The following is a 26544-nucleotide window of genomic DNA, read 5'->3' as shown; positions in this document are numbered from 1 at the left end:
ACCGAACGAGTGGAAACACGCGGAAATCGTGACCATTCCCAAACCCGGCAAGAAGCCCGCGATCGACGCTCTGCGTCCCATCTCGCTGACTTCGTGCCTCGGCAAGCTGTACGAGAGGGTCATCGAAACCCGCCTCCAACATTACATAGAGGACGGTGACCTCTTCCCGCACACCATGCTTGGCTTCAGGCCGGGACTTTCTGCTCAAGATGCGTTCCTAATCCTAAGAAGTTCTCAAGGGCATCCCGAAGGGAGGAGAACACCTCCTGCTCGCACTCGACCTAAAAGGGGCCTTCGATAACATCTCCCACGAGGCCATTCTCAAGGGACTGAACGACATTAGCTGCGGGGAGCGCATCTTTAATTACGTTAAATCGTTCCTGACGGGCCGGACGGCAACCATCGGAATAGGCGAGACGCGATCGGATGCGATCGACGTGCCGAACAAAGGAACACCGCAGGGGGCGATAATCTCCCCGCTTCTCTTCAATGTCGCGATGCTAGCGCTGACCAAAGAGCTGCGGAAGATCCCCGACCTAGGTTACGTCCTGTACGCAGACGACATCACGCTCTGGGCCACCAAGGGCTCCCTAACGCAAAAAGAGGCGACCCTTCAAGAGGCCGCGACGGCCGTGGAGAGATTTGCGGCAGCGAGCGAGATGCGTTGTGCGCCCGAAAAGTCCGAGGTGATCCGGGTGCACGGAGGAGGAATCTACAAGTCCCCCGGCCCTATCGACCTCTATCTTGAGGGCCAGAAGATAACGGAAGGCAATAAGACTAGGATTCTGGGTATTTGGATCCAGAGCAACCTGAAAGCCTCCCACACCATCCAAACCCTAAGGTCTGCCACCAACCAGATCTCGCGGATTATAAAACGAATTACAAGAAGCCGCAAGGGCATGCGAGAAGAGGACACGATTCTCCTCGTCCAGGCTCTGGTGATCAGCAAAATAACGTATAGAATGCCGTATCACTATCCCTCGCTAAACAAACGCGACCAAGAACAAGTCGATGCCATCATCAGAGGCGCGTACAAAACGGCCCTGGGTCTCCCTGTCACCACCTCAAACGAGAAGTTAGCGGCCCTCGGGATCCACAACACCTTCGCTGAGCTGTCGGACGCGGTTATGGCTTCGCAAAAGGCCAGACTACAGAACACGGCGGCGGGCAGAGCCATCCTCCACCGGACCGGAACGGCAACGGAGCTCCGTGCCCTCGATGGGCAACGATCACTTCCGCCTGAGGTCAGAGGCAAGATCAAGGCGAACACGATACCGAAGCACATGAGTCATGAACTCCATAAAGAACGACGCAAGGCTCGCGTCGACAGACAGCGCCGACAATTCAAGGGTGATCCCGTACGTAACGTACGTGGACGTGGCGGCGTACCCTGTAGGGGGCCTCTTCGTGGTAGCCGCCGTGAACGGGAGAGACAACTCCTTGACCCTCGCGGCCTCCGTAAGGGCAGAGACCCCAGCTGCGGCTGAGACCATAGCCGCGGCGCTGGTAATAAAGCAAGAAGACAGGGTAGGCAGAGAAGTCCATGTCGTTACCGACTCGCAACAGGCCTGCCGTAACTTTACGAACGGACGAACACCGCTGCTGGCGGCTCAGATTCTAGGCCCGAGGCTGCAAGAATACCATCAAATCACGTGGACGCCGGGTCACGCGGGTCTGGAGGGGAACGAAAGGGCGAACGCCCTAGCTCGAGCGCTAATCAACCGAGCGGGGCAAGACCAATCGTCTTATCAATCCCCACCCTTTACCTTCATGCCCCTGCCATCCAATTACTGCGACCGACTCGAGATCCAGCGACTCAACCGCAGGATTTATCCCCCGCCTCACAAAAAGCTCAGCACTGAAGATGCCGTAGCTCTCCGACTTATACAGATCAACACGTTTCCAAACCTACACAGATACAGTAAAATGTTCCCACATACATATCGCGGCATCTGCCCCTGGTGCGGCGACACACGCCCTACACTCTTTCACATATCGTGGGGGTGCGAGGGCAAACCTCAACACTTAAAGACTCCTAGCACGTCATTTGAGCGGTGGGAGGTACAGCTGACCGGTGATACCCTGGCGGGACAAGAAGCTCTCGTCCAGAAAGTACGTCGAGCAGCCATGGCCAGTGGAGTCCTGGAATGAGGACCCCACCCACTCGACCTCAAGAGCAACCACCTCGATGGTCCGAATAAATGTTTCCTCTCTCTCTCTCTCTCTCTCTAGCTCTTGCGGCACATGTCGATCCTTTGAAGTACAGATTTAGGCCCCATAATGCAATATTGTACTGCTACTTGCACCTTCTGGCACCAGTTGTTCATGTAGGGTATGCGGTCACGGGGTATGGGCACGCATGGGTTTGTATTTCACTACGCGAGCTAACAAGAGCCTCGAGTACTTTGAAGCTACCCGCAGCTTCCCCCAAGCAGCTCATCTAGTCAGATGCGAGTAGACTCTATCCGGGGCTTTTCTCACGGTGTCTCGGACCCCCGGGTTGTAACGCGATAAAGTCACATCTGGTAACTGCAAGTACGAGTGAGAAAAGTGTCGAGGACAGTTCGCACCTCTCAGGTGTAAACATCCTTTCCTCCAGACGAGAAGAGCCACGTACGTTCTGCTAACAGTCAACTTGACGACCACGAGAGTGTAGTGTCGTCGCTTCAAGGCGGGTATTTTTAGGCAGAGAGGTGCGTGGCTCTGTCATTCCAACAGTTATTCGGGGTGCGGAGTCAACGAAAGTCATCTTGACACGCATACGTTGTCTTTCTTTTTTCACATGTCACGTTGTCGTGACGGTGAGGAACAAGACATTGACAAAGGCATGAGTTAGGAAGTTTTTATTCAGCGAACTTGTGCCTCCCCCCTCCCCCCTCCCCCCGCCCCCCCAAAAAAGCCTAACAGGCAAAGCACAACGACGGCGACGAGCATGCTCGTCGGTCGTAGAAACCTGATCTATGTGTGATGTATTAATTTATGACTCGCCATGAATTACAGCGCAATTGCCGGCGCCCGCGTATGTTCCAGAATGTGCACCAGTATTCCCGACGTGCGCGCAATCTGATTATACGAAATTTCTCCGCTATTGAATTGGCGACAATATGCGAGAAAGTTTCGATGCACAAAGGTGCGTCTCGCGTCGCGTCATTGTTCTTTTACCGCTCTTAGCCGGTGAAAAGTGGTCACAGGAAAAAAAAAAATCCATGTACGCGCGTCAGCGTTGCGCAACAGTGGATATATAAGATCCCGTGTAATTCTTACACTAATTAAAAAAAACAATTTTGTACAGAATTTACGCGGAACATTACGCAACAGGATTTGAACCTGCAACGCGTTATAGTATTCGTGGATTTGCTGTCAGGTTCAACGAAGAAAAGTAAAAGAAAAGAATGAGACAATAGACTCCTCTCACCAAGTGCGGTGAGACAGCGCATTGGTACGGAAAATGTCTGCAGCGATTAGGAGCGGCTCGCGTGGCAGCATGATATCCTGCACGAAAACGAAACAACGTCGCTCTGTATAGACCGTTTTTTCATGGGCGCCACCATATTGGTACGCAGTGGCCCCATCTATGGGCAGTGGGCATGCTGGCTTGGGCGAGCGCTCCATTATGCATGGCAGGTATACGCTTGGCGGTAGTTTCTGGGGTTTACTTTCGCGCTCGTGCGGTCTATTTAGTACGACGTGGCGTCTTCTACATGGAAAACGGTTATGTAAAACGTACTGAAGTGGTTTAAGCCGGTATGGCTGGACTATCTGCTGTCGTTGAGGCAGACGGAGCACGCAGCGCGATGTGCGCGCGCATGTTTGAGCCTACAATCAGCCTCGGAGATCAATTCTGCATTTTTGTATGTTCCATTCACTAATGTGACCTTATTGCAGTACCATCCTCTAGTTCAAAGCTGTGGTTTAGGAGCAATGAAACGTACGCGATGATCGTAACTGCGTGGGCACCGTTCTGCTACGATACTCCTGAACTGTGCTGTTATGCTTTGACAAGCGTTCAAACTGCTAGCAGCAAATTACATTGCGTGACTACTTCGTTCTGTGGATGAGGTATCCACCCATGAATAAAATAGTTGTGGTTCGTAATAACAGTATACCTTACAATGTGAACTATACTTGTACAGCAAAGCGACCGTTTACGAACTGTGCGCTCGAGCATCCAAAGCAGTGGTAGGTGCTGAATTAGATATATTTGTTCTGTATAGCGCATGATGCAAGCATGCGGCATCAACGTTTACAGATCTATAAACGTTGCGTGGCATGACTATACGAAATCGTACTGTGGCGTTAGCCCGTTTTCTTTCTTTTTCGAGAAGAGGATGATAACCGAATTTTTTATTTCGGTTGTCTTCGTTTCGTTCTCTACGGCGCACTCAGACATATTACGGAAATTTTGTCCTCAACAATAGCCATCGCATTCTTTTTATGCGATCCCTCTCATACATTATGGCTTTACAGGGGTAAAAGGCAATGCCGAAGCACATATAGCTTATATAATGTATCATGCTGGTTCACCAACTGCAGTGATCACTGTGTTCAGTAGCGCTATTGGCCTGATGCAGGAAGGCTAGTGTAGACATATAGTGATTTCAAGCCTACTAGACTTGAAATCCGTGAGAATAATACCGGTGTATCACAAGTATTTGATAGCACCTGCCGCTTAGATGTTTCGTGGCTGCCCGTAGGTAGACCGTACACTTGCATTCGCTCTTATGTTTAGTCGCTACGCCACCCGATCAGATAGTGAGCAGATTTACCATTTCATGCTGGTAATACAAAGACGGCGGTTCTCTTTGTTGAATTAGAACCTATATACGCAAAATAATTCGCAACACTGCGGCTGATAATGCGCGTCACATGTTTGCGTCCCCAAGAGATATTTCAGCGTACTGTAGTTACCGATGCACCGAATAGCTTCCCTGACGACCTTGTATGAACGGAAATTGCGTAAATTTTAGAAAGTATGATCTAAAACATTTCGAAATCGTTACGCAGCACGAGACAAGAATACTTTCAAACAGCGGCCGCGCCGGATCGCACAAGCCCAGGAAAGGCTCGCTGCGCGCCACTTCCTCCTCGCCCGATGAAAAGGATCTATATATGCTGCTTTGACATGTGAACAGTGCTCTTCGCTGTTGAAATCCCCACCGACTCTGTGCGCTCCGTAGTGTTTACCAAGAAGCTCTTTATGGTCAAGTCCTTGTACAAAGAGCCAGCGTAACGATGTCTTTTAATGTTTTCTTCCTTTGGTTTAATGGCCGCTATTTTTTATTGTTTTCTATGGACTGAGCGACGCTATGACGCGATCGCGATCTTCTATGTGGATTTGTGTGCATAGCTTGGAATCAGCGGTGGGCAGTCGAAACAATCGATAGATATGGCGAGTATTCCCGAGTATGACACTGCTGCCGATTACACCAGACACTCAAGACCAATACAATTTGGGCGCTCTGGCAGTACACAGCTTAAGAACTGCCGCTCTTACGTCGTGCTGCATTTTTACGCGAAGTGCTTGCACGAACGCACACTTCCGCAACGAACATATTTTATGAAAGTAACTAGGACCCTTTAAAGGCCACTACAAAATTCCGTTACCGCGCATCACAACATACAAATGTATCCGTAGTCCCCCCAGCAGACGTCGCTTTACTCCTAATACATATAAACCCGGCATGCCAGAGTATCTGCACGCGGCACTCCTCTTATGCAAACAGTCGGTACCAACTCGAACGCAGGGCAGCGTCACGTGGCCAGCCGTCAGGCGGCGCACGAGGTCGCGATGACGAAACGTTGCGGCGACCAGTGAGGCTGGAGCCGCGCCTACTCGTGATTGCGGCGACTGCGCCCCTCCGACTTCTTGCGCACCGCGCGGAGCTCTTTGGCGGCTTCGCGCTTGCGGGCCTGCCGGCGGTGCGCGGCGAGGGACGCGTAGTACAGCAGCATGCTTATGGACAGCGTGGCGGCCATGGCGTAGAACGTGCCCTGAGCCATGCCCTCGTTCTCGTACACGATGCAGTTGCCGCTGGAGCCGCAGTTGCGATGCCACGTCAGGCAGGTGCGGTCCAGGATGCCGCCGAAGATCACGGGGGCCGGGATGGAGCCTGCCGTGAACGGGCGCGAATAAGTATGGCGCGAAAAAAAGAGAGAGAGAGAGCAAGGAGGCGCCGTTGTTTCGCCATTTACCCAAGCCCTCTTGTCGGGGTTAGCCAGGGCTAGTTGGTAAGCCTAGGTTAGCTGGTTAGCCCAAGGTGAGCGCTCGTTGAGTGGACATAAATAGACTGACGGCACTAAAGCTAGAACTTGGAGACCGGAAAAGAGACGAAACGTGCTCGTTTAACGAGACCTATTGTTGTCGCGACCTTTCTTGATTATTTCCGAATGGACTCAATGTATAGTCTCAACAGCCGCGAAGGCGGCGAGAAACGCAATCGGAGTTATTTGCCGTGTTCAATATCCACGGTAAGTTGTAGAATCTAAATATTAAAATCATGTGGACACGCGTCCTCAGGTGTGCTTTTAATTCTTGCAATTATCGAACTTGCACGGTATAACTCAAAGAGTATGACCGATCTACGTATAAGGCAGCCACGGTATAAGGGAGCTAACAGAGCGAAGAAAGAAGTGTGTACAGTCTCGGGAAAGAATTTGTATGTGACATTTGGAGGGAAATGCAAAGTATACCAGCAGCTTCACAAATTTTACATACATTTGCGCCAGTTCCCTTTATATCTATCTTGTATAAGAATAACAGGCTATAATCATAGGGTTGTCATATTTGTTTTGGATACTGTCATACGTGAGCTACACCCACTTGTGAACTTGCACCAAATAGAAATAGGAAGATTCCTCTCTTTTTTGACCTTTCAGAAGTTGCAGGCACTCTTATTGGATGGCAAGTCACGCTATCTCGCCAGGATACCGAACAGTTAACTAGGTACAAGCGCGCTCCAAGCTCGGTGTTCGGTAACTACAGGAATTACAGACGCTTGCGAGGACACCCACGTGACGAGAACTCGGTGACACGGGGCTGCTAGACTATACCTTTGAGATTTGTGTGTTGCTTTGTTTGCTTTGGTTATTGTCTTGGACAGCAAGCGTACCGGACTGTACGAAACTCTTCCAAGCAACGCATCCCTTCAAAGCTATACGCCCGAGTGGGCGGTTGCTTGTACCCCTTTTATAAATCCGTGAGTGTCCGGCGGTAGCGACTGAATCACGCCCCTCCCGCAGCGCAGCGGGGCGTCCTACTTACTAAGCCAAGACTTCTATCTAATCTATAATCTATCGTAACACAGTGCTAGGCCGATCTGCAATGTTGCGCCAACTGCCACGCCAAGAGGATAGATTACAATCTGTGGACAGAATGTGTCGTGAAGCTTTCGTGTATACTCACCCACGAGGCGTCCAATAACTTGCCTTATGCCAAGAGCCAGGGACCGCTCGGCGGGCTTGACGCATCTGCACACGTTCGTGCGAGTTTTGAATGTATGCGTGAGACGTATGCGTTAGGGCCGCCGGTGGTCTGTTCTAGAGAATTACACAATGGGTGCCACGGGAACGTACGCGGGCGCCGTCGAAGACGCCCAAGAATTATGTGGCGCGATGAAAATGGGAAATTCGCTCGCACAACTTGGAATCAGCTATAGCACAGAATACGGGTCGTTAGGAGAGGACTTCGTCCTGCAGTTATCATAAAAATGCACCGACAATTACGGTACCCCGTAATGAGAAATTTGAGCGCAGCTCCACACGTGAAAGAAGTATGCGTGTCAATATATTGTGTTATGATTACATAGGTATACACGGAAGAGGTATTAGGAAGAGAATGCTGTGGAGTAGCGTGGCTGGCGCGGACAATCTGTCTCGCGCGACACATTGCAAACGGCACGTTGCAAACGTGTGGTGTGAGTGCCTCGCTAATCGGGAGATCGCGACAGGCTGTGCCATGGGCGACGCGTGGGCGTGGACGTCAATATAGGTTATAGTGTGCTAACCGTACTGACTTCCGTAGCAACTGACTCGTGGATTCACAGAGACCGGCTGGTAGCTGTAGGAAAGCCTCTGAATAGCCTTCTGACGTCTAGGCCCGTCCACGTCTTTCAGGGACATATAGGCGTCGACGTAAACTCCACGAGCTTCCACGAGCTCGACCTGAGCGGGTCGACTCGGAGGTCCAGCTGACCGACCCCACCGCGTTTACACGCATTATGGCAAGTTTCGAGAGATTCAACGAAGCCCCGCCCACAGTTGGTCCGGCCCGACCCTGACGCTCCCTCGACCCGCTAGCGTTTGATGAACCCGACGAATAGATTTGGACCCAACAAGCCCACTTCGACGTGGTAGGTCGCAGCCCACTGCGACCCAACAAGCGACGTGGTATCGGGGCCCATGTGATTGTATACATAGAGTCTTATTCTTCAATTGTAGCGCGAAGTGACAGAGACAGAGATTAGAAGCAGACAGGACGAGCACTCGTCCTGTCTGCTTCTAATCTCTGTCTCTGTCACTTCGCGCTACAATTGAAGATCATGTTACTGTACCAACTCGCCCAACTTTCTATCTTTTGCATTACGAGTATTATTCTTGGTTTCTTTATTGACGTACCCTAATGGTTCCTCACAGGTATTACGTAGGGGGTTGAAAAAGAGAGCAATTAATGAACATTATACACAGCACCGCAAGTAAAAAAGCAAGCAAGCATTCAGGCAATACGGTTGTGCTGATAAAAAACAACAGCCGGATAAGAGAAATTGAATACACAGATTTGTAACGCCAAAGAAGACGATAAAAAATACAGGTGGTCAGAACCCTGTCAGGCATCAGTATACATCCAGCACATTAGTTTATTTAAAAAAAAAAAAAAAAACTTCGCGATTGTACTTGGCAACGATTTCAGCGGGTAGTTTATTCCAATGGTAGATGTTAAGGAATAGAGGTGACTGATGCATAAGTCTAGTACAGGCAAACTTTGGTTGCACATCAAAGGGGTGATATAATCAGGGAAAGGCGCGAAGGGCCGGTTTAATATGGGCTTCTGTGAATGCCGAAAAAATGGGATAAAGTCGTGGAAAATGAGATAGCAGTGTAACAAGGCTTCGTGACAAATATAGCAGGCCTTATTCTGTAACGATTCGAGTCTGTTGGCAAGGTATTTTTGATGCGGATGCAAAGTCATAGCGGCATATGCTAGGTGCCGTCTTATTAAAGTAACATATGCTAAAAGTTTGGTCACTTGGGGCCCGGAGCGCAGGTGACGCCTGGCAAAACCATTCTAAGAGCCGGCAACTATAATCATGCTAGACAGAAATCCAGCGCTAGTGTCTGCGGGCGACGTGAGCATAGTTATTCGTCGAGCGTGGGTATGGTACAGGCCATGCACGGATTTGCCCGAAATTTACTAGTCTGGGTTTGAACGACCATGTGCATTCTTAGAGCATTGACTTTTACAAAGTCAATTTTTCATCGCAATATTTTTGTAAGACAACGATCAGCAACGTTTCCTCTTCAATTTCTACCATCTGATTGTTCTCGAACCATTACCAACACACAGAGTAATGGACATTGTTCTCGAGCAAGAAGAAAAAAACTAGCATGGTAAAAGGACAAACACATAATAACGAGAGGTCGACAGGACTCATGTTGTCGTCGTATCTGTCTTCGTACTTGAATTACGGTGCGCAATTCACCAGTGCTGGGATCTAATTGGCGCTGGAAGGTAACGAAGGAAAAAATAATTGTGTAGAATAACTGCTCTACCACATAGAGCAATAAAAACAGCCGCAGCGTGTTCGTAAACCAATTCAACAGCCTTTGATTGAGAAAGCAAGATGATAGCCCCTAAATACGGGCGGGACGAAGGCCGCCGACAAGTGAAAGGAAGCTGCTGTCACGGCTGCTGAGTTGTACTGTTAACTGAAAAGCTGCCATGCTCTCGAAATAAATAATCGCCAATATTTATTTCACTACGCCGTCGCAGTCTTCCTTCGTTCCTACCAGCATGCCTTTACATCGACGTCCATTTCTTGTGAATGGGTTTATTGTAATGCGATCAGCATTCTTTGGGAACTTCACCAAGATTGCGGTATATGACTGTCTGTATGTTTGTTCATCTTCCGTTTGTCCTCGGCTAACCTTTTTCACGTCAACTTGGCTCACTGCTAGTCCATCGTCTAATTCGTAGAGCATCGGGCTCTACGAATTATACAGAGCGGGACCCGATTCGGAAACACTCGTCGGACCAACATGTGTAAATGGGTATGTGAAACTGGGTATGTACCGCTCCTCGCTGGATAAAATGATCGTTTGAAATGTCTCCAGTGCTAGGCATAATCGAACCCATGCAAGTCTTATACAGTCGAGAATCCTGCCTGAATATATATGTTCACACAAGCGCGACACGAGGACTTCTTGGCGGCGCCGCCAGATGGCACAGCTTGTTCGTAGGGAAGCGTGACAGAGGAGCCTGGCGGGAGACGTGCCTGTCACATGACGGACTTTGGGTGGCGTCAGTACGATGCGTCGCTACATTGCGTCGATGCTGATAGCATTGATGAAGACATTGATCGTGAGATGGGTTCCGCCGCATTCCTTTTAAAATTTTACCTACAATTTGGAGATAGCGAACCATTTAGTAGCCAGACATCTCATAATGTCGTAGTTAATAAAAACAACAGAACGTCATTATATGATACGGTCGGCTGAAGATGCAGAAATATGCAGCGAGACGGCAATATTTGCTCAAAAATAGCTGGTTTTCGTAGACAGACAGACACACACACATGCACGCACGCACACGGGCGCACGCACGCACGCACGCACACACGCACGCACGCACGCACGCACACACACACACACACACACACACACACACACACACACACACACACACACACACACACACACACACACACACACACACACACACACACACACACACACAAACACACACACACACACACACACACACACACACACACACACACACTACAGTGCTTGAAAATCAAAGTACTTCAACCCTATCAAGAACTGTGTCCTGGAAGTTTTAGGGGTAAGGTTACTGGGGGCGCATGTACAATAAAGTTCTGGCATTATAGAACAATTACTAAGTGAAGCTGCCAGCCACTGGCCGTGTAGGATATATTATAGTCGAAAGCGAGCTGCAGAGAAGGCGGGTAGAATAAGAGTGGAGGCGTCACCACACTGCTGCTCACCCCCCCCCCCCCCGTTTTGTTTGTTTGTGTGTTCGCTCTTGCCCTAGGAGCGAGGGCAGAGAGGAAGGAGGAAAAATGCCAATTTCCAGGCAGCCAGAGAGACACGCCTTCGGTGCTGGATGGCACAATAATGCTGTCGCAGTCAAAGAGGACCGACACGCTCACCTGATGGACGCCGCCGTGGACGGCGCTAGGTTGAGAAATACCGAGCTGAGCGCTACAGGGACGCCGATCAGGTACGGCAGGAAGAGGCCACAGGCGACGGGGCAACGCAACCGCGTAGCCTGCACGGCGTCCAAGAGAACTTCGTCGCTACTCACTCCAGGAACTTCGGTGAGCGTAGCGTTCACGCAAGAGCAATCGCTGTACATCTGCGAATAGGTAAGCGCACAGAAAAGAAAATAGCGCTGCGTTGGTATTCCTGTGCGAAAGAAAAGACGCGGTGAACAAGGCCTCTAATATACCTTTGTGCGGCACCTAAAGACACTCCAGATACAAATTCATTAGTCTAGAAGGAGCGGGCATCGCAGACAGGTGAGGTGGTGTATTGTTAAAAACTGCAAAGCAGCGCAAGAATAATGAGGATGCGTTAAAGGCGCTGACGCTGGCAATCGCTGCCAGCTAGCAATCGAAAAGCGCTGAAGACGCGACATAGCAACAGCCAGAGCGCTGTGTCCGTACCCTTAACTATGTCTCCAATTTGTGCCGCTGGATTCCCTTCTATACAAGCACCAAGCAGCCCAGTTCAACATACCCCTGCTACCAGCTGTTTTATTTCCAAACTGGATGGCAGAAGCGTACTGCAGGAAATGTGCAAAAAAAAAAAACGCGATTGGATTATGAGGCGCGCCGTAGTAAGGGACCCCGGTTTAATATCGACCACCTGGTGATCTTTAACGTGTACCCAATGCACGGTACACGGGTGTTTTTGCATTTCTCCCCCAGCGAAATGCGGCCGCGGCGGCCGGGATTCGATCCCGCGCCCTCGGGCTTACAGCAGCGCAACGCCACAGCCGCTATACGCCACCACGGCGCGTTACCGGGCTCTCGTGAGAACGGCGAAAGCGAAAGCAATGCTCGCATAGCTCCCAATTCTTCGCGCTCCACTGTGCCGCTTCCTACCTACTCCTTTCCAAACCCCCTCCATCGTGTTATAGAGGCGCGACACTGTTTCAGAAGACAAATGAGAAGCAGGGAGAGGGGAGGAAGCGTGTCCCGGCACGGCGCCGGAAGTCTACAGCATGAGAGGCACCTCCCTGTGTTGCCGGAGCTGCGACGGCTGTCGTAAAGCTGGCATATGTATGCGGGGAGGGGTTGTAGTGACATTGATGATGCAACGGAGATCCGGGCGTTGTGCTGCCGATAGCGCGAGGACCGCGCGGTTCCCTGTTGTTTTCATGAAGTCTAACGAAGCATGGTGCGCGAAGCTTAGATAAGTTTTTTCACGTTGCGATGAATTTTTCGAAATTGACCATAGGTCGGCAATATAATAACTCGCTCTGACGCAATCATAAAATATATTTTTGCTTAAGGTTCACTTGGACCCAGACTCATCAAAGTTATATTCAGCCGGGCTCGCCCGGACTCGCACAGAGGGATCAGTCTGACTCTGAGTGAGCCCGAGTGAGTGGTCTCGTGAGTGAGTTTGCTGACCTAGGGTGTCGTGTTTGACATCAGCGACGTTGCATGTACACATCCGGGAGTAACGAACTCACAGCCACTCAGAAAAAAAAGTAAAACGCGCACGTTTCGCGGGGGGTTTCGACAGAGATAAGAAACAGATGGAGCCGGCGCCGAGATGCGAAAAAGTAGAGTTGATGGTTTTAAAGCATCAGTCCGCGTGCCTCCTGCTTTCACACCTTGTTTATGGCACTCTTGATTAACATGGCCCGTGACTGCACTCGCAATTGGTCCGATAGTTCACGTTTACGTTTACGAACCTTCAGATTCTTTACATGGAACTCATTGCGACAGCCCGCCACGCAGGGCGACAGGTAGACCACGCGGTCGGCGCCGCAAATTGGGTTCACGACACCGCGCGTGCAGTTGCAGTTGCTGCTGCAGATCAAGTTGAAATCCGTGGGCCTCCTGCGACACACCAATGTTGAAGGCGTACTCGATTAAACGTCGTTGTGGGAAGTTATGGGGAGCACCAAGATGGAGCGTAACGTACGTTCAATGAATGTTACGTAAGCGTTTCTTAATGTGCAAATTCTTAGTATGCGTACAACCAAAAAACGGCGACAGCATGGTGCGAACACCCAAATGCCTGCATTCACTTCGAATGTAATCTGGTAGTCATACTCGTGCCTTGAAAAGGGTAACTTTAGCGTACCGAGCCCGGACTGAAGATCGGTAGCAACACGAAAGGGCCGTTTGTCAACTTCCTCAGCGTACACTCACTGTGCTAAACTACCACTGTGTCTCTTCAAGTTTACTCTTGCGTTTGGAAGTTCATCATATAATATTTCAATTCTCCTGTACGTGAGGATTCGTTTTAAACACTTTTTACAAAAACTCCGGCGAAGACCGCAGTGCGACGTCAACGGAGCACGGCCGGCGCCGGTGAGGTCCGTGTAAACGACTCAACTGACGGTGAGCAGAAACGGCTTACGCTGCAGAAAGCCAACCCAAGCCAAGCCAAGCCAAGCCAAAGGAGCCGGCATTGACTTGCATGTCCACGGAGGCTCATGATGGCGCACTATTGTTTCTAATAACAGGAGTGGGATGCAGACAGTGAGATTAGTGAGCGATGTATTAGCAAAAAAAAAAAAGAAAGAAAAAAAGAAGGAACAAAAAGAAAAACACGTGATATCGGCATTCTCTAATGTGGACACAATCCGCCTATTACGACCTTTTGGGCATATCTTGGCAGCATCCACACATCGGACGTGCGGTTTTGCCTTTTTAATGCAAAGCATTATGAAAGAACTCTCAGCAAGGTCACGCAAGGTCATTTCTATTTCTTTTGCTCAAGTTAAGTATTCTATTTGCCGCTTACAAATCGGGCAAAATAATGCTACAATATTAAACTAGACCTAATAACGTGTACAATATAAAAAAAATTGAGGGTTTATGCATAGTTTTTGTGAGGACCGCAAATTGATAAGGTAGCTGAGAAATTTCAACATAGCGAGTCCGTATTATCCATGTAGTAAGGGTTCATCGAAGGTAAAAGTCATGCGACCATACGATAAACCGGGTGTCCCGGGTCCTCTGCGCACAAAGGTCACATCACCCGCAAGTCAGAAAAGCTCCGCCCCCTTCTCGTGCTAGAGGCACAGCTATCGCCCAACTGGCGCGCACCTGGCGCCAAGGCACGCGCTCATTGGTGCAATGATTCGACACGGGACGAAACTCTCCACCGCTGCTCCTGCGCTCGAGCTCCAAACGTGCCTCGATCAAAGAAGGTGACTAGTTGCTTCTACGTCGTGCGCCAGGATCGCCAGCGGTACAGGCAGCGCTACCGTAATATTTAGCTCGCAAACGCGCCAGTAAGGTTGGTTGGCTAATTCGGGTTTAATGGCGCAAAGGCGACTAAGGCCATGCTGCGCCAGTCACAAGACAGTAGAAAACGAAACCTTAAAGCAGATAAACCTGCGGCGCTACATTATAGTTGGTGTAAATAACCAGCTGGGGTATCTAAAGAGTCGAACTTAGTAAATGCCACTAGCGGGTCGTCTGCCAGTAATTGGGCGGGGTGTAAATGCATATGTAAATTATACAGGTTGGGTAAAAGCTTCCGTCTCTGTGTTTCGATGCGTGGACGTGTCACAACAATGTGTATCACTGCAAGAGGTTCATGGAACTTCTCGCAAGCTGGCGGGTTTTCTTTTCGAAGGAAAAAATTGTACGTAAGATATGTGTGTCCAATCCAAAGTTGAAAAAGATCACCTCATAGAACCGTTGCTCCATAATGACTGCAAGACTTCTACTAGCCAATTACGGGTCTAGTAAGATGTAGCTTGTTGCTTGTACAATGGTCCCGTTCATGTTGCCATTTTGACCTCAAGGCCTTCCGAATCGCGCGGATACTATCTTTCTATGAAAATGTTTTGTTTGTTACGTCTTCGTACGCTGCCATTGACGTGCATCTATCCACTGCTTCATTACTCGGCATCTCAACATGGCTTGGTACCGAGCAAAATCTAACTCATCTGCTGCATTTCTTTGATGTTACCATGTTTAAAATATCCAATAACAGGGGCTCGAATTCTGATTTCATGTGGACAGCCTTCAGTGTGCTTAAAGAATCAGTGTATATGACTGTGTTTTCGTGTTTGTCAGCGATGATCTTTTGAACTACAGTCCATATTGCGCAGACTACTGCCGTGTAAACAGATGCATGCTGTAGTAATCGAATACTTCCCAATCTTTTGTCACACCCCACACCCACATGTTCTTTTGTCTTACAGCGATCAGTGTAAAATTCCATGTAATTTTGGGACTTGTCCTGAAGAGCGCGGAATGCTTGTATGATGTGTTCGAGTGGGGTGTCCTTTTCCTTTAGAGGTACCAATGCCCAATCACAGAAATGCATGAACTCGCCCCACGGGGGTAATTGTTGTTTCCTTCTAGCAACCTGAAGAACCTCATGAGGAATGTTTTAATCCCGACGGTATTTCTCATATCGCAGAAGAAGAGGTCTAATTATGCTCGGTTTATTTGTGTAGTGTAAGCGTGAGTTGCACTGTGTGGCGATGTTGTAGCATATGTGCTGTGGTGAGGACTGGATTCTGAGTACGTAGGAAAAAGTTAGTAGCCCTCTGCACTGCTGCAAAGGGGGCTCATTAAAGTAAACGTGTAAACTTTGGACAGGTGATATTCTGTAAGTACCACTTGCCAGTCGTAGTCCAAAGTTATGAACTGGATCAAGTCGTCGGATGTAAGACTGTCTGGCTGAACCAGATATGACGTTACCGTAGCCTAATATGCTACGTACCAAAGTGCGGTAGATGTGTATCAGGCAGTTACGGCCAGAGTCCCAGCGATACCGGGATAGGATTTTGAGTATGTTGAGTGCATTGTTCGCTTTAATTTCATGACTATTTATGTGCGCGAGAAAGTTCAATATTTTAACAAACAGAACACCTAGAAACCTGTGTTCTTGTTTTACCGGTAGTGCGGCTTTCTGTAGCTTAAGGATGGTATCTGGTTGCAGGCCTGTTTTTTTTTTTTTTTTTGAAGAGATAACACTAATAGTTTTTTTTTAGTTGACAAACAAAAACCGTTTTCAGATGCACACTGCGTGAGTGAATTGAATTTGCCGCTCGCAGGTTGCCAGGTTTGATTCACGACACGCAATTTGTAGATCAATACATATAACGAGTGCATTACAGAGGGTGGAATTACATTATTTACCTAGGTCGTTTTTACTACAAACACTGTTGCTTAATACACATCCCTGTGGCACACCATTTTCCTGAATGAGTACGCATGGCAGCACCGTTCCTCAACGCACTTACAATGTTCGGTCGGACATGAAATTGGCTAGACATTTGAGAATTCTACCGCGGATCACTAAATCTGCTAGGTCCCTTGAAATACCAAACCTCCATGTTGTGTGGTACGCCTTTTCTAGATCGAAGAAAATCGTGAGATAGTATTGCTCGTTTAGAAATGCAGCACGTATCTCCAGTTCTAGCCGCACTAGGTGATCTGTTTTAGAGCAATCTCTTTGTTGTACCCACACTGATGGTTATCCAGCAACATTGTGGTTTCGAGGACGTACGTCAATCTTATGTATGTAATGGTTTGACATGCCTTCGCAAGACGGCTTGTGAGTGCTACAGGTCCGTAGCTGGTTGCTGCCGTAGGATGCTTTTCAGGTTTCAAGAAAGGGATTATAATGGCTTTATTCTACGATTCGGCATTTTTCCCGTTCCCCAGATTATGTTGAAGAAACGAAGCAAGGTCTCAACTGCTTTAGGGTATACGTGAGCTAGCAGTGTGTAATGTACTCTGTCCGGACCGGGTGCTGTTTTTTTTTTTTTGCCAGTTGTGAGTACTCGGTTGATTTCTGGGAGTGTTAATGGGGCATATTATATAATTTCTCGGTACTTTCTGTTGTCGGAAGCTTTGTTTTCCCGCATATTGCTTGTATTTTTGAAATGTAGCAGTATAGTTTACTGAGCTTGTTATGTTATGGCAATGCTGCCCTAAATATGTCTGCTTGTTCTTCTAAGTTTGTTTGCGTAAGAGGGGGTGAGAGTATGAGGATTGTGTAAGAAGCGTAGTCACCCCCAAACTTACGAAGCTGATTCTACATTCTTTTGGGTGTTATCGAACCATTAATGGGCGAGATATCATTTTTCGAAGACTATCTTTCGGCTTGTCTGCGTGTGTACTTGGCTTTTGCCTTTGCTTTTTGGAAGAGAGGAGGTTATCTTGTGTTGGGGGGGGGGGGGGTATCACTGAAAGATACCTCACGCTTTGTTTTGTAGTTTTTGAGTTTCTGTACATTAAATTGTCCGCCTGGGTTCTAATTTTTTTCTAAGAAGCCAGATTATTGTGGGATTGTCTGTTCTGATGCAACAAATACAGAAGCAGCAATCCTTTCAGTCATTTTATCTATCGTTGACTAAGCTTATATGTCATCCAGACTGCCATTTTCGCTGAAGAAAGGCCAGTCTGCTAGATGGAGTGTCCAACGGGGTGATCTCTATGGTACTGTAGGGAAAGGAGATGTTTTTTTTTTAATGATAGAAGGCATATGGTCACTACCATAGGGATTATCGATAACACTCAATTGAAAATCGCTAAAGAGAGATGGAGAGAACAGCTCCCGATCTAGACAGCTCATATCTCCTGTGCTTGGTGAGCAGTAGATTACAGAACCAGTATGTAAAAGGCATATGTGATTAGTCTGAATAAAATCTTCAAGTGTTTGTCCCCTGGTGTCAGTTGTTTTGCTACCCCATAGCGTGTTACTTGCGTTAAAATTACCCGCTATAAAAAAAGGTTCAGGTAGCTGATTTAAATTTAACTCTAGGTCTCTTACAGTAAAATGCGAATGCAGTGTTGTCTATAGTAAACAAATGTTCATGGTCTCGTGTGCTAAAATGGTGGCAGCAATGGCTTCTATGTGGCTGTTAATGGCAGCTTGTCTAGCTGTCTATACCGCCCCGCAGAACAATAGCTTCACCTTCCAAAAGCCGGCTCGCCTGAGTACGATCGCACCGTACCACAGTGAAGCCGTTTAACTTTTTAAAATGTTTTTGCCTGTTTGTTTCCCGCAAGTACAACGCCACAGGAGAGGTTACATAACATGCCATTGATGTCACCTAAGCTGCGTAAGAGTCCTCTACGATTCCAGTAGATCATAAAAACCATTTTGAAACGGAAAGGTAAAAAATAGCATTAACGAGTGAACAAGAGATAAGAAATAGGTGACATAGATCTAAAGAAGGCCGCTACAAAGGTGCGATAACCTTTAGGTTATCTCTTTCTTATTTAAAGTGGTTACTGGGACTTTGTCCCTCTTTCCTTGCTCGCGACAGCGCTTGTCCTTCGGCGTCGACGGCACCGGGGTTCTTGCGCCGCGCTCCATCGCTCTCTCTGAAGCGCTGGAGGACTGGAAGTTGGGCGCCGAGACACGTGTCTTGGGCCTTGGGGTTCATTTGATTTTAGGGCCCTACGGGACTGGTGTCTGCAGGGCCTTCGAAGAGTTTGGAGCAGCACTGGCTGTTTCCACCACGGAGTGGGAGGGGTCACTGCGCGACCACTGTGCGTGGGCTCGGAGGACCCCTGAGGCCTCTGTGACGGTGTCCCCCACCTCGCGTCACATCGGCATAACATCTTCTCGAAAGGTATGACAATGGCTTTCTTGCTTCAAAAAAACTAGATTTTTTTCTTTCACGATTAGTGTAATCACTTCCTTTTCATTTTTTCCAGCTAAGGCAAGACCGCGACTAAGCTGGGTGGCCTCCTTTGCAGTTAATGCAATGTGGGGAAGGAGTGCAATTGTCAGAGTGGTGATCATTGGAGATGCATTTAGAACAGGTCGTTTGTCCTCGGCATGTATGTGAAGCATGTTCAAAGCTTTGACATCTGAAACTTCGCCTGGTGTTTGGGAAACATGGTGTGACGTCTACTTTTACGTACCATGCATCCAGCGAGGCATTGCGCTTGTTCCAAAGGTGAGTATAAGTCGTTTTGTGGGGATTTCTTGGTGATTTCAGCGGATGACAATTCTTTGTACTTTGGTCACGTCTTGTTCTCGGAAGCCTTCCAGCAGTTCCTTGTCCCTCAAGCCAAGAAAGTCCCCCTCAGCTATCCCACACCTGCTTGTATTTAGTGTTATGTGGGCTGAAATCGTCACTGTCGCGTCGCCAATACTGGTAAGTTCCGAAAGTATTTTTGCTCGATCTTTGTCATTTAATTCAAGAAGGAGGGCCCACTAGACATTTTTGAGGCTTTGTATGTGGGTTCAATTTTGTTTTTTTTTTTTGGCCACAAGGAACGTAGAGAGCATTCTTACTGGTATGTCGTTTTCGCATGGTCTATGTAATACTTGGAAAATGATGGGGCGTTGCTCCGAAAAGAGAACTGGAACGATGCTTCGGTGCGGCATTTTTTCAGACTCCATCATAGACAACAGAAGTTTGCTCTGCCATAAGAAAATGTGTATGTACGGCAACAGCGCCGACCACCCACCACGGAGCCCATCGAGGGGATGAGGCAGAACTTGAGTCCATACGACGCCAGTCGTACGCCGCTACTATAACAAAATATGGTGTACCCAAGGTAGGATAGCCACACAGGCTTAACCCTTGCCGCCAGAGAGAATAAGACAGGAAAGGCCGGAAAGTGAAAGAGACAGGAAAAGGTGACTGCCGGTTTCCTCCAGGTGGGTCATTCTGGACGTGCCGTCTATGTGAAGCAGAGGCCAAAGAGATGTGTTGCCTCCGCTGGGAGGCCTTAAAGGTCCGAACACCCGACATTGGCTCAACCCCCAGGAGCCCCCTTTCTCCAGACGCGGCTAACCCACGCACGGCTACACGCGGGAGGGTCCAACCCTCGTGTGCTCGTATACGTGGTGTCGCAACACACCAAACACCTGCTTACCCAGACGCCCCTGCGAGTAAACGCGCCAATTCGCACTTTGCACCGCGATAATTCCTCGTGAGGGAGTTTCGGCTGTGTCATTTTCATGCTGTGCAGCCCACTTCAGCTTTAGCTATGACACCGCTCTTATGATGGGCACTCATACAGATGAACCTGGCATGGAAGAAAATTCGACAATTGTACATAGTACTTCCCGTGTTCCTAATAAGTTGCCTATCAATGCATTGCTGCCTGTGTTTCCCGTCACCGCAGGCGCTGATATTTGCGATGCGCAGTGCGGACAGATATAGGGAGAGGGAGCAGGCAATATTGACAGCGCTACGCACACAGTTATAAATTATTAGTACGTCAAACTGTTTATTAGCAGGAGTGCTAGTATAATTAATTCATGGACGATTACGATACTCCCTAATGCGAAATTTGAGGCCTGCTGTTAACAGCGCAGAATGTATACAAGGACGAGACAAGAAGACACCACAAGCGCTGACTTTCAACAACGTTTATTTTGAAAGAAGCACGGCTTCTAATAACCATGCATTGCCCACACGTGTCGCAGTCACGTGATCGCACATCATACGAAACATGCACTTTTTCTTTTTTGCACTCAAGATAGAGGTTGCACATGCAAAAGCTCAAGTTCTTTTTTTGTCAGTAACAAGGACGGCGTGCTCAACGGCGTGTCAGTAACAAGGACGGCGTGCCCTCAAATTTCGCTATTCTAGCGAAATTTGAGGGCAACGCTAAACGTGTTTTCATTTCGCGATGTATTGAGGTATCGCCCCGATTAACGCACGGACTGGCATGCAGAGCTGCGAGACGCGGCCCTATATATAGATCAGCCACACAGTTGTCGCTTCCCAGCAACTGCAACTTATCCAACCGTAATATTTAAAGGAAAATGCTTGCGGCGAACGCTGTGCGCGAACGCTATCTTTCTGATTGTTTTTCTGGTGATGCTTCAAGATGTCTTCCTCCGCTTTCGTCCTTGCGCTCTCTTCGCAATCGCAGTGTGCTTCTTTTCTCCTCACCCTTACCCCCTACTCTCCTCCTCCGCTTTCCTCCTCGCGCTCTCTTCGCTATCGCCTTCTTTCATTACCCGCTGCGCTCCACGTTCGCTCGGTTGCGCCGAGGGAGTACGAGGCACTTCCACGCTCAACGCGGGAGTGGGCGCCTGTGAGAGCTGTGCTGTAAAAGGACGGTATCGTACGGTAACGGAATACGCTATATCTGACAGATGTCTGTGATGTGTGTGCGTCGCCGAGGCAAACGCTGTGGCACAGAGCGATCGTTATACTGTAAGTACGAGAGAAGGACAAAGCCACAACCAGCACCGCTAGCCCGAAAGAGTCGGAGAGTGCGATGAGACACCGAGCGTAGCGTACCACGCAACGCCAACGCTACACCACGCAGCTGCGCTAGTCCTTAAATGCGCAGAAGCTAACCGCTGCCACGTCAAAAAAAAAGTGTAGCAGAACTGCGTGCGCGCTGGCGATGGCTGGGCGTGCGGGCGCGGACTCACCGTGCGCCGACGTATCCGTCCGGCGTGGCGTAGGTGTTCTGCGGACAGCTGAACATGAACACGAACACGCCTACCCAGGAGATGCACGAATTGTACAGGCAGAGACGCATGATGCCCTCGAAGTCCAGGTTCCAGCGGCTCACCAGGCCGCCGCCAATGACGGCGCCGAAACTACCGCCGAGACGGCTGAGACCTGCGAAGATCGCGCACGTCGATTAGCTCACGGCTTGGCACTGCGCTTACAGAATTGAAAACGACCGGCATGTTTTCTTTTTCAGCATTCAGCCTTCAATATGATGGAACATTGAAGCCTTTGAAGTTTAGCCGCATTGACTCGTATATTCAAGAATTCGCCACAAGATTACTTGAAATATTGCCCTAGTGCCGAGTATCTGGTGTTAATAAGATTACTGGTGGCATCTCGGCATGTAGAAGTGCCAACGCTTGTAGTGCAGCATCCGATTTCAATGGCCTTTGTAGGCCTACCAAGCAGTGGTGTAACCAGATTTTTTTTTTCGGGGTGGGCGCGCACTTGACCAGGGACCGGAAGGGTGCAGGGGACGGGGAAGAGGGAGCTGGGCAAGAGGCATGCTAACACAGAAATTATCGGGGAGAGGGGGGACATGTGTTCAATTTACTTCCCCTCAACCCCCTCCCCCCCTCATCGCTACCTACCCACTGCTACTAATACTGCGGTGGTCTTTCACATTTCGCTGATTTGCAAGCTACTCGTGTTGAGGAAGTTCCAAATAACGTTATACAATATGTGTGTTCGATTAAGATGTAGTGTTTCTTAAATACTGGTATTCGACGAAAAAATTGCCTGTATATTCGGACACCGCATAGCTTTGACCGGAATAGGCCTTATGCTGAACAAGCACTACGAGTAGACGACCACAAGAGCGTACTATGGCACCATAAAAGGACGGGTGCTATCACTAAGACGAAGCTTTAGCTCCGGTGTTCCTATCTAGCTACATGGCAACAAAGAAATCCGCAAGCTCTGCATAGAATTTAATAAGACTAGTCGCATAGAAAATTTTGAAATATAGAGACTGGAGTGAGCCGATTTTCGACGTAGGCCTGTCAATTATATTTATTTTCCAAAGTATTAAAATCGTAAAATTCAAAAGCAACTTAAGTATCGGGTTGAAGACTCTAATATAGCTATAGAAAGGATATCACAATTATACAAACTCTACGCAATAGTACATGTAAAGCGGACAAACTTGATGTACTATACACAACCCTGAAATATGCCACTAGTTTATGAATATGACTTTGTCAAAACAATCATAAACATTGTAACGACTTCGTGTGAGTTGCTTCACGTAATTCATTGATGAAGTCAATCCGTTTTAGATAGGCTAGCAGATGCAGTTTACAGAACTACGATATCTACTTTTGGTGTAGCATGTCACATATGTAAACTTCGTGGTTAGGTTTGTGATATGTATATGATATGCATATGATATATATATATATATATATATATACACTTGCCGATCTTCCCGCAATTTTTGTAAACGTATGACGTCCAAAATCTAAAGAATGAAATACAGCCAGAGTACCCGAGCGCTCAAGGCACTCTTCATAGCTTTAGCAGAACTAACTAAGCCATTGCCTGCCATATATTCTCTGCTAAATGTATTCGCTTCGCGAAAAAAAAAGAAAGAAAAAGAAACCACTGAGAGAGGGGGAAAGCTGATGGCAAATTTTCGGAGCAATGTTATGTGGGCGATAACTTCCTTGATATCACATGCATTCAATCAACGAACCTAAGTGTGGGATATTCGCAAGGACAGTGTTTAACTAGTTTTCGACTTAGATTGACGGCTACTTAAGCAATAGGGAGCTACTTCTTTTGAGTGGACAACTTTGATTTTGTGCACTATACCATGGCGGTCGTCGTAGTACCTGTTGGACCCATGGCTTCCGTTAAACGCAAACTTGGACTTCTCCTCTTGCTTTGATTTCGCTTTTTTTTTTGTAATACGACAAATGTCGTGAGGAGCACAGAAGTTTCTCCTTCGGTGCAGAAAAGGCGCGTCATGACCTGGTGAGTACTGCTTCGAAAGGGACAGAGCAGAGTACTTCACTTACCCAGCAGGTAGGCAATTCTGGAGGAAGGCAGCCCTAGTTGCGATTCAAAGAACTTTGTGAGGATGGACGTCATTCCGGTATTGAACATTACTGGCCATGCACGGGAAATACAAAAAAAGAAGAAAGAGCGGCGAATAAGAAATACCAGAGCTGGCCGGAAGCAGACGGCAAAGCATTGAAGTTTTATATGTATGAAAATTTAAAACCATCATGGATGAGCATTGCACGCCAGTTATTTACCAGTAGGTGCGCGCCCTCATGCGATAGAAGATGGTTACCTTTCTTTTGCATCAGTCCGTCAACCACAGCAAGCATATCACTGTAATACCGAAATGTTTACGTGAATGCCAATAGATGTCGCTATATCAAGTGTAAAACAGAGCCAACAGAGAGAAGCTATCAATTTCTTTTACTTCTCTGCCGGGTCGGTTAGCGCTATTTAATTCGCAACTATGGCTTGTACGGGCTCCATGGCCAAACATTCGGGCTTATCACGAGGACGCGTGTGCTATTTAGTGGAGTCTCGGAAGCGACACGGAGCCGGTCATTTGGAGGCGAAAACTAGAGCTCCACGTGACAGATGAGCAGCTTAGTTCGAGTAATGATTTTGCACAGAATGCTTCCGAGCCACTCACGTTGTGAAGCGAGCTCTTGGTTAATGAACTGGTCATCGCTCTGCTACTGGTAAACGTTCATTTAGTTTCACCTCTTGTGTCCATGGGCTGCATGAAGTATTACGTGAATAGCGAGATATTTGCTCCGTTAGTTTCAAATTTCAACCTCGATACGGTAATGCAAGCAGAACTCTAGAAAGAGTTTTGTTTTTTGGCTGCAATAATGGCTTCGGCAGTTGACCCGAACGATAGAAATATGCCCCAAACTGTGTCTCATAAACCCGCCCTGACGACAGAAGTGGTTGTGGCGTCCCCTGTGCAGGACACGAGGTTTCGGGTTTCTTAATTTATACATCTGTCGTAACACGCTCAGTACGCCTGTGTTCCACAGGCACCGTTGCACACTTAGTTCTAGACGTCCTTCCGTCATGACTAGCACCAAGTCTACTATGTAACATGTTTTAGTCGTTCGTACTGAGGACTCCTACGTTGTTTTATCTTAGGTGTTGTAGAACATTTGCGAGGGCTTCATAGTTTTGCATTGGTTGAATGATTCTGGGAAACAAGAAGGCACTACGAAGCCCGCGGCTCGAAAACAAAGCACCAGCTTTGTTCTGCGCCAGCATCGCAGTTTTCATCCAGTATTCGATGTTGCCTGTCACTTTTAGGTGACGTAATGGGGCATTAATATAGGTCAATTTACTGTGCATGTTGCAGTTGTAGCCGATGAGTTCTCAAGGCGTATCCCCTCGGAAAGAGTCTCCGGATCAAAACAGTTTTGAAAAATTCATTCCAAAAATGTACGACTAAGTACATTCTCGTTCCAGTTGTTCTCGTGCTTTATTGCATAAAACGGCCCTTTGTTATAAAGAGGAAGTGAGAACAAAAAAAAAACAGTACAATTTTACTATACGTTTTAAAGCTCGTGTTTTCGAAACTGTGCCATTCTCAGAGTTCGTTCCAAGTTGACGTGCCTTGCGAACTCACCGGCTATAGAACTCATAAATTGCAATACTTGCCGTTAAGTTTCGAAACTTCATTAGTGGAATTTAGTCTGTTGTTTAATTACTCAATTCGATTTCCCATGCGTAATGTCCGCCCCTGAGAGAAATCCAGCTCAAGGACTATAATTGTGCTATCTGCCCCAAGAGATGTCAAAAGAAAGGTATTATGTTCAAAAATACACCATTTCTAAAAAAAAAAAAGAAAATAAATCTGTCTGCCGTTTCAGAGTTTATGCGAGACCCCTGTATTTTAGTATCGTTATTTGGCGAGTGCATGTATTATTTTCGTAATAATAATATATATATATATATATATATATATATATATATATATATATATATATATATATATATCACCAGATGTGCTTTCGTGACGTAATGAATGTACTAAACGAACAGAAAATGATGGATCTAATTAAAAGATGTTGAAGCAACGAATTCAGCATGTTTTTATTTTAAGATTCAAGCCATACGTGGTTCAGTTTACTTGGCCTACGACGCATTCAAATATTAAAGGTCTCTACGATAAACCTGACGTTGCGTAAAAAAAAATGCTTCGATCACTTACAGCCGAAAGACGATGCGAGGCACAACAGCAGGAAGGGTGCGTCCGTCAACAGCCGACGGGTGGCCCTGGGCAGGTCTCGCATGTGGCGACCGAACTGCCCCGTGGGCACCACGGTGGTCATCGAGAGAGCCGAATGGTCGGCCTTCCTCTCGGCGTATGCCGCATCGTAACCTGGAACACCAAGGCATGCGTGTCGCGGTTCAAAGCAGAGGCCGTTATTAGATAATTTTAGGTCAGGGCATGCAAGCGGGCTTGCATACGCGCAAGAACTAGGAGCGACCAAACTGCGCATGCGCACACCCAGGCGTAGGTGTCTGCGCATGCGCAGTGCCATGGCCCATAGTGCTTGCGTCCCCTGAGCTAAAACTCTATATTGTCGAGCTGCGCTGCCCCGTGCGCGCGCGCTGATTTGCTGTTCGAAATCAGTGCAGGGCCCGTCAGCCTTAGCGTT

The 26544-nt window shown here is 47.9% G+C and overlaps 1 protein-coding gene across 1 annotated transcript; it reads right to left on the bottom strand.

Annotated features, from left to right (window-relative positions):
• Positions 1–5829: 5829 nt before the first annotated feature.
• On the bottom strand, positions 5830–23734 carry LOC142578357 (solute carrier organic anion transporter family member 4A1-like). Its single transcript, XM_075687754.1, has 6 exons — positions 23722–23734; positions 21805–21997; positions 13160–13307; positions 11385–11590; positions 7403–7467; positions 5830–6110 (listed from the first exon to the last, which is right to left on the bottom strand). Exons 1-6 carry the CDS (start codon positions 23732–23734, stop codon positions 5830–5832), a joined length of 906 nt encoding a protein of 301 aa, XP_075543869.1.
• Positions 23735–26544: the final 2810 nt, after the last annotated feature.

This window comes from Dermacentor variabilis, chromosome 4 (genome assembly GCF_050947875.1).
Source record: "Dermacentor variabilis isolate Ectoservices chromosome 4, ASM5094787v1, whole genome shotgun sequence".
Taxonomy (NCBI): domain Eukaryota; kingdom Metazoa; phylum Arthropoda; class Arachnida; order Ixodida; family Ixodidae; genus Dermacentor; species Dermacentor variabilis.
The sequence above is the reverse complement of the archived record's forward strand: the minus strand, read 5'-3'. Positions and strand labels throughout refer to the sequence as shown.

Coding starts and splice junctions, on each gene's coding strand:
- LOC142578357 (XM_075687754.1), bottom strand. Junction 7,468..11,384: donor TCCACGGCGGCGTCCATCAG/GTGAGCGTGTCG, acceptor GAACGTGTGCAG/ATGCGTCAAGCCCGCCGAGC. Junction 6,111..7,402: donor AGTTATTGGACGCCTCGTGG/GTGAGTATACAC, acceptor CGTTCACGGCAG/GCTCCATCCCGGCCCCCGTG.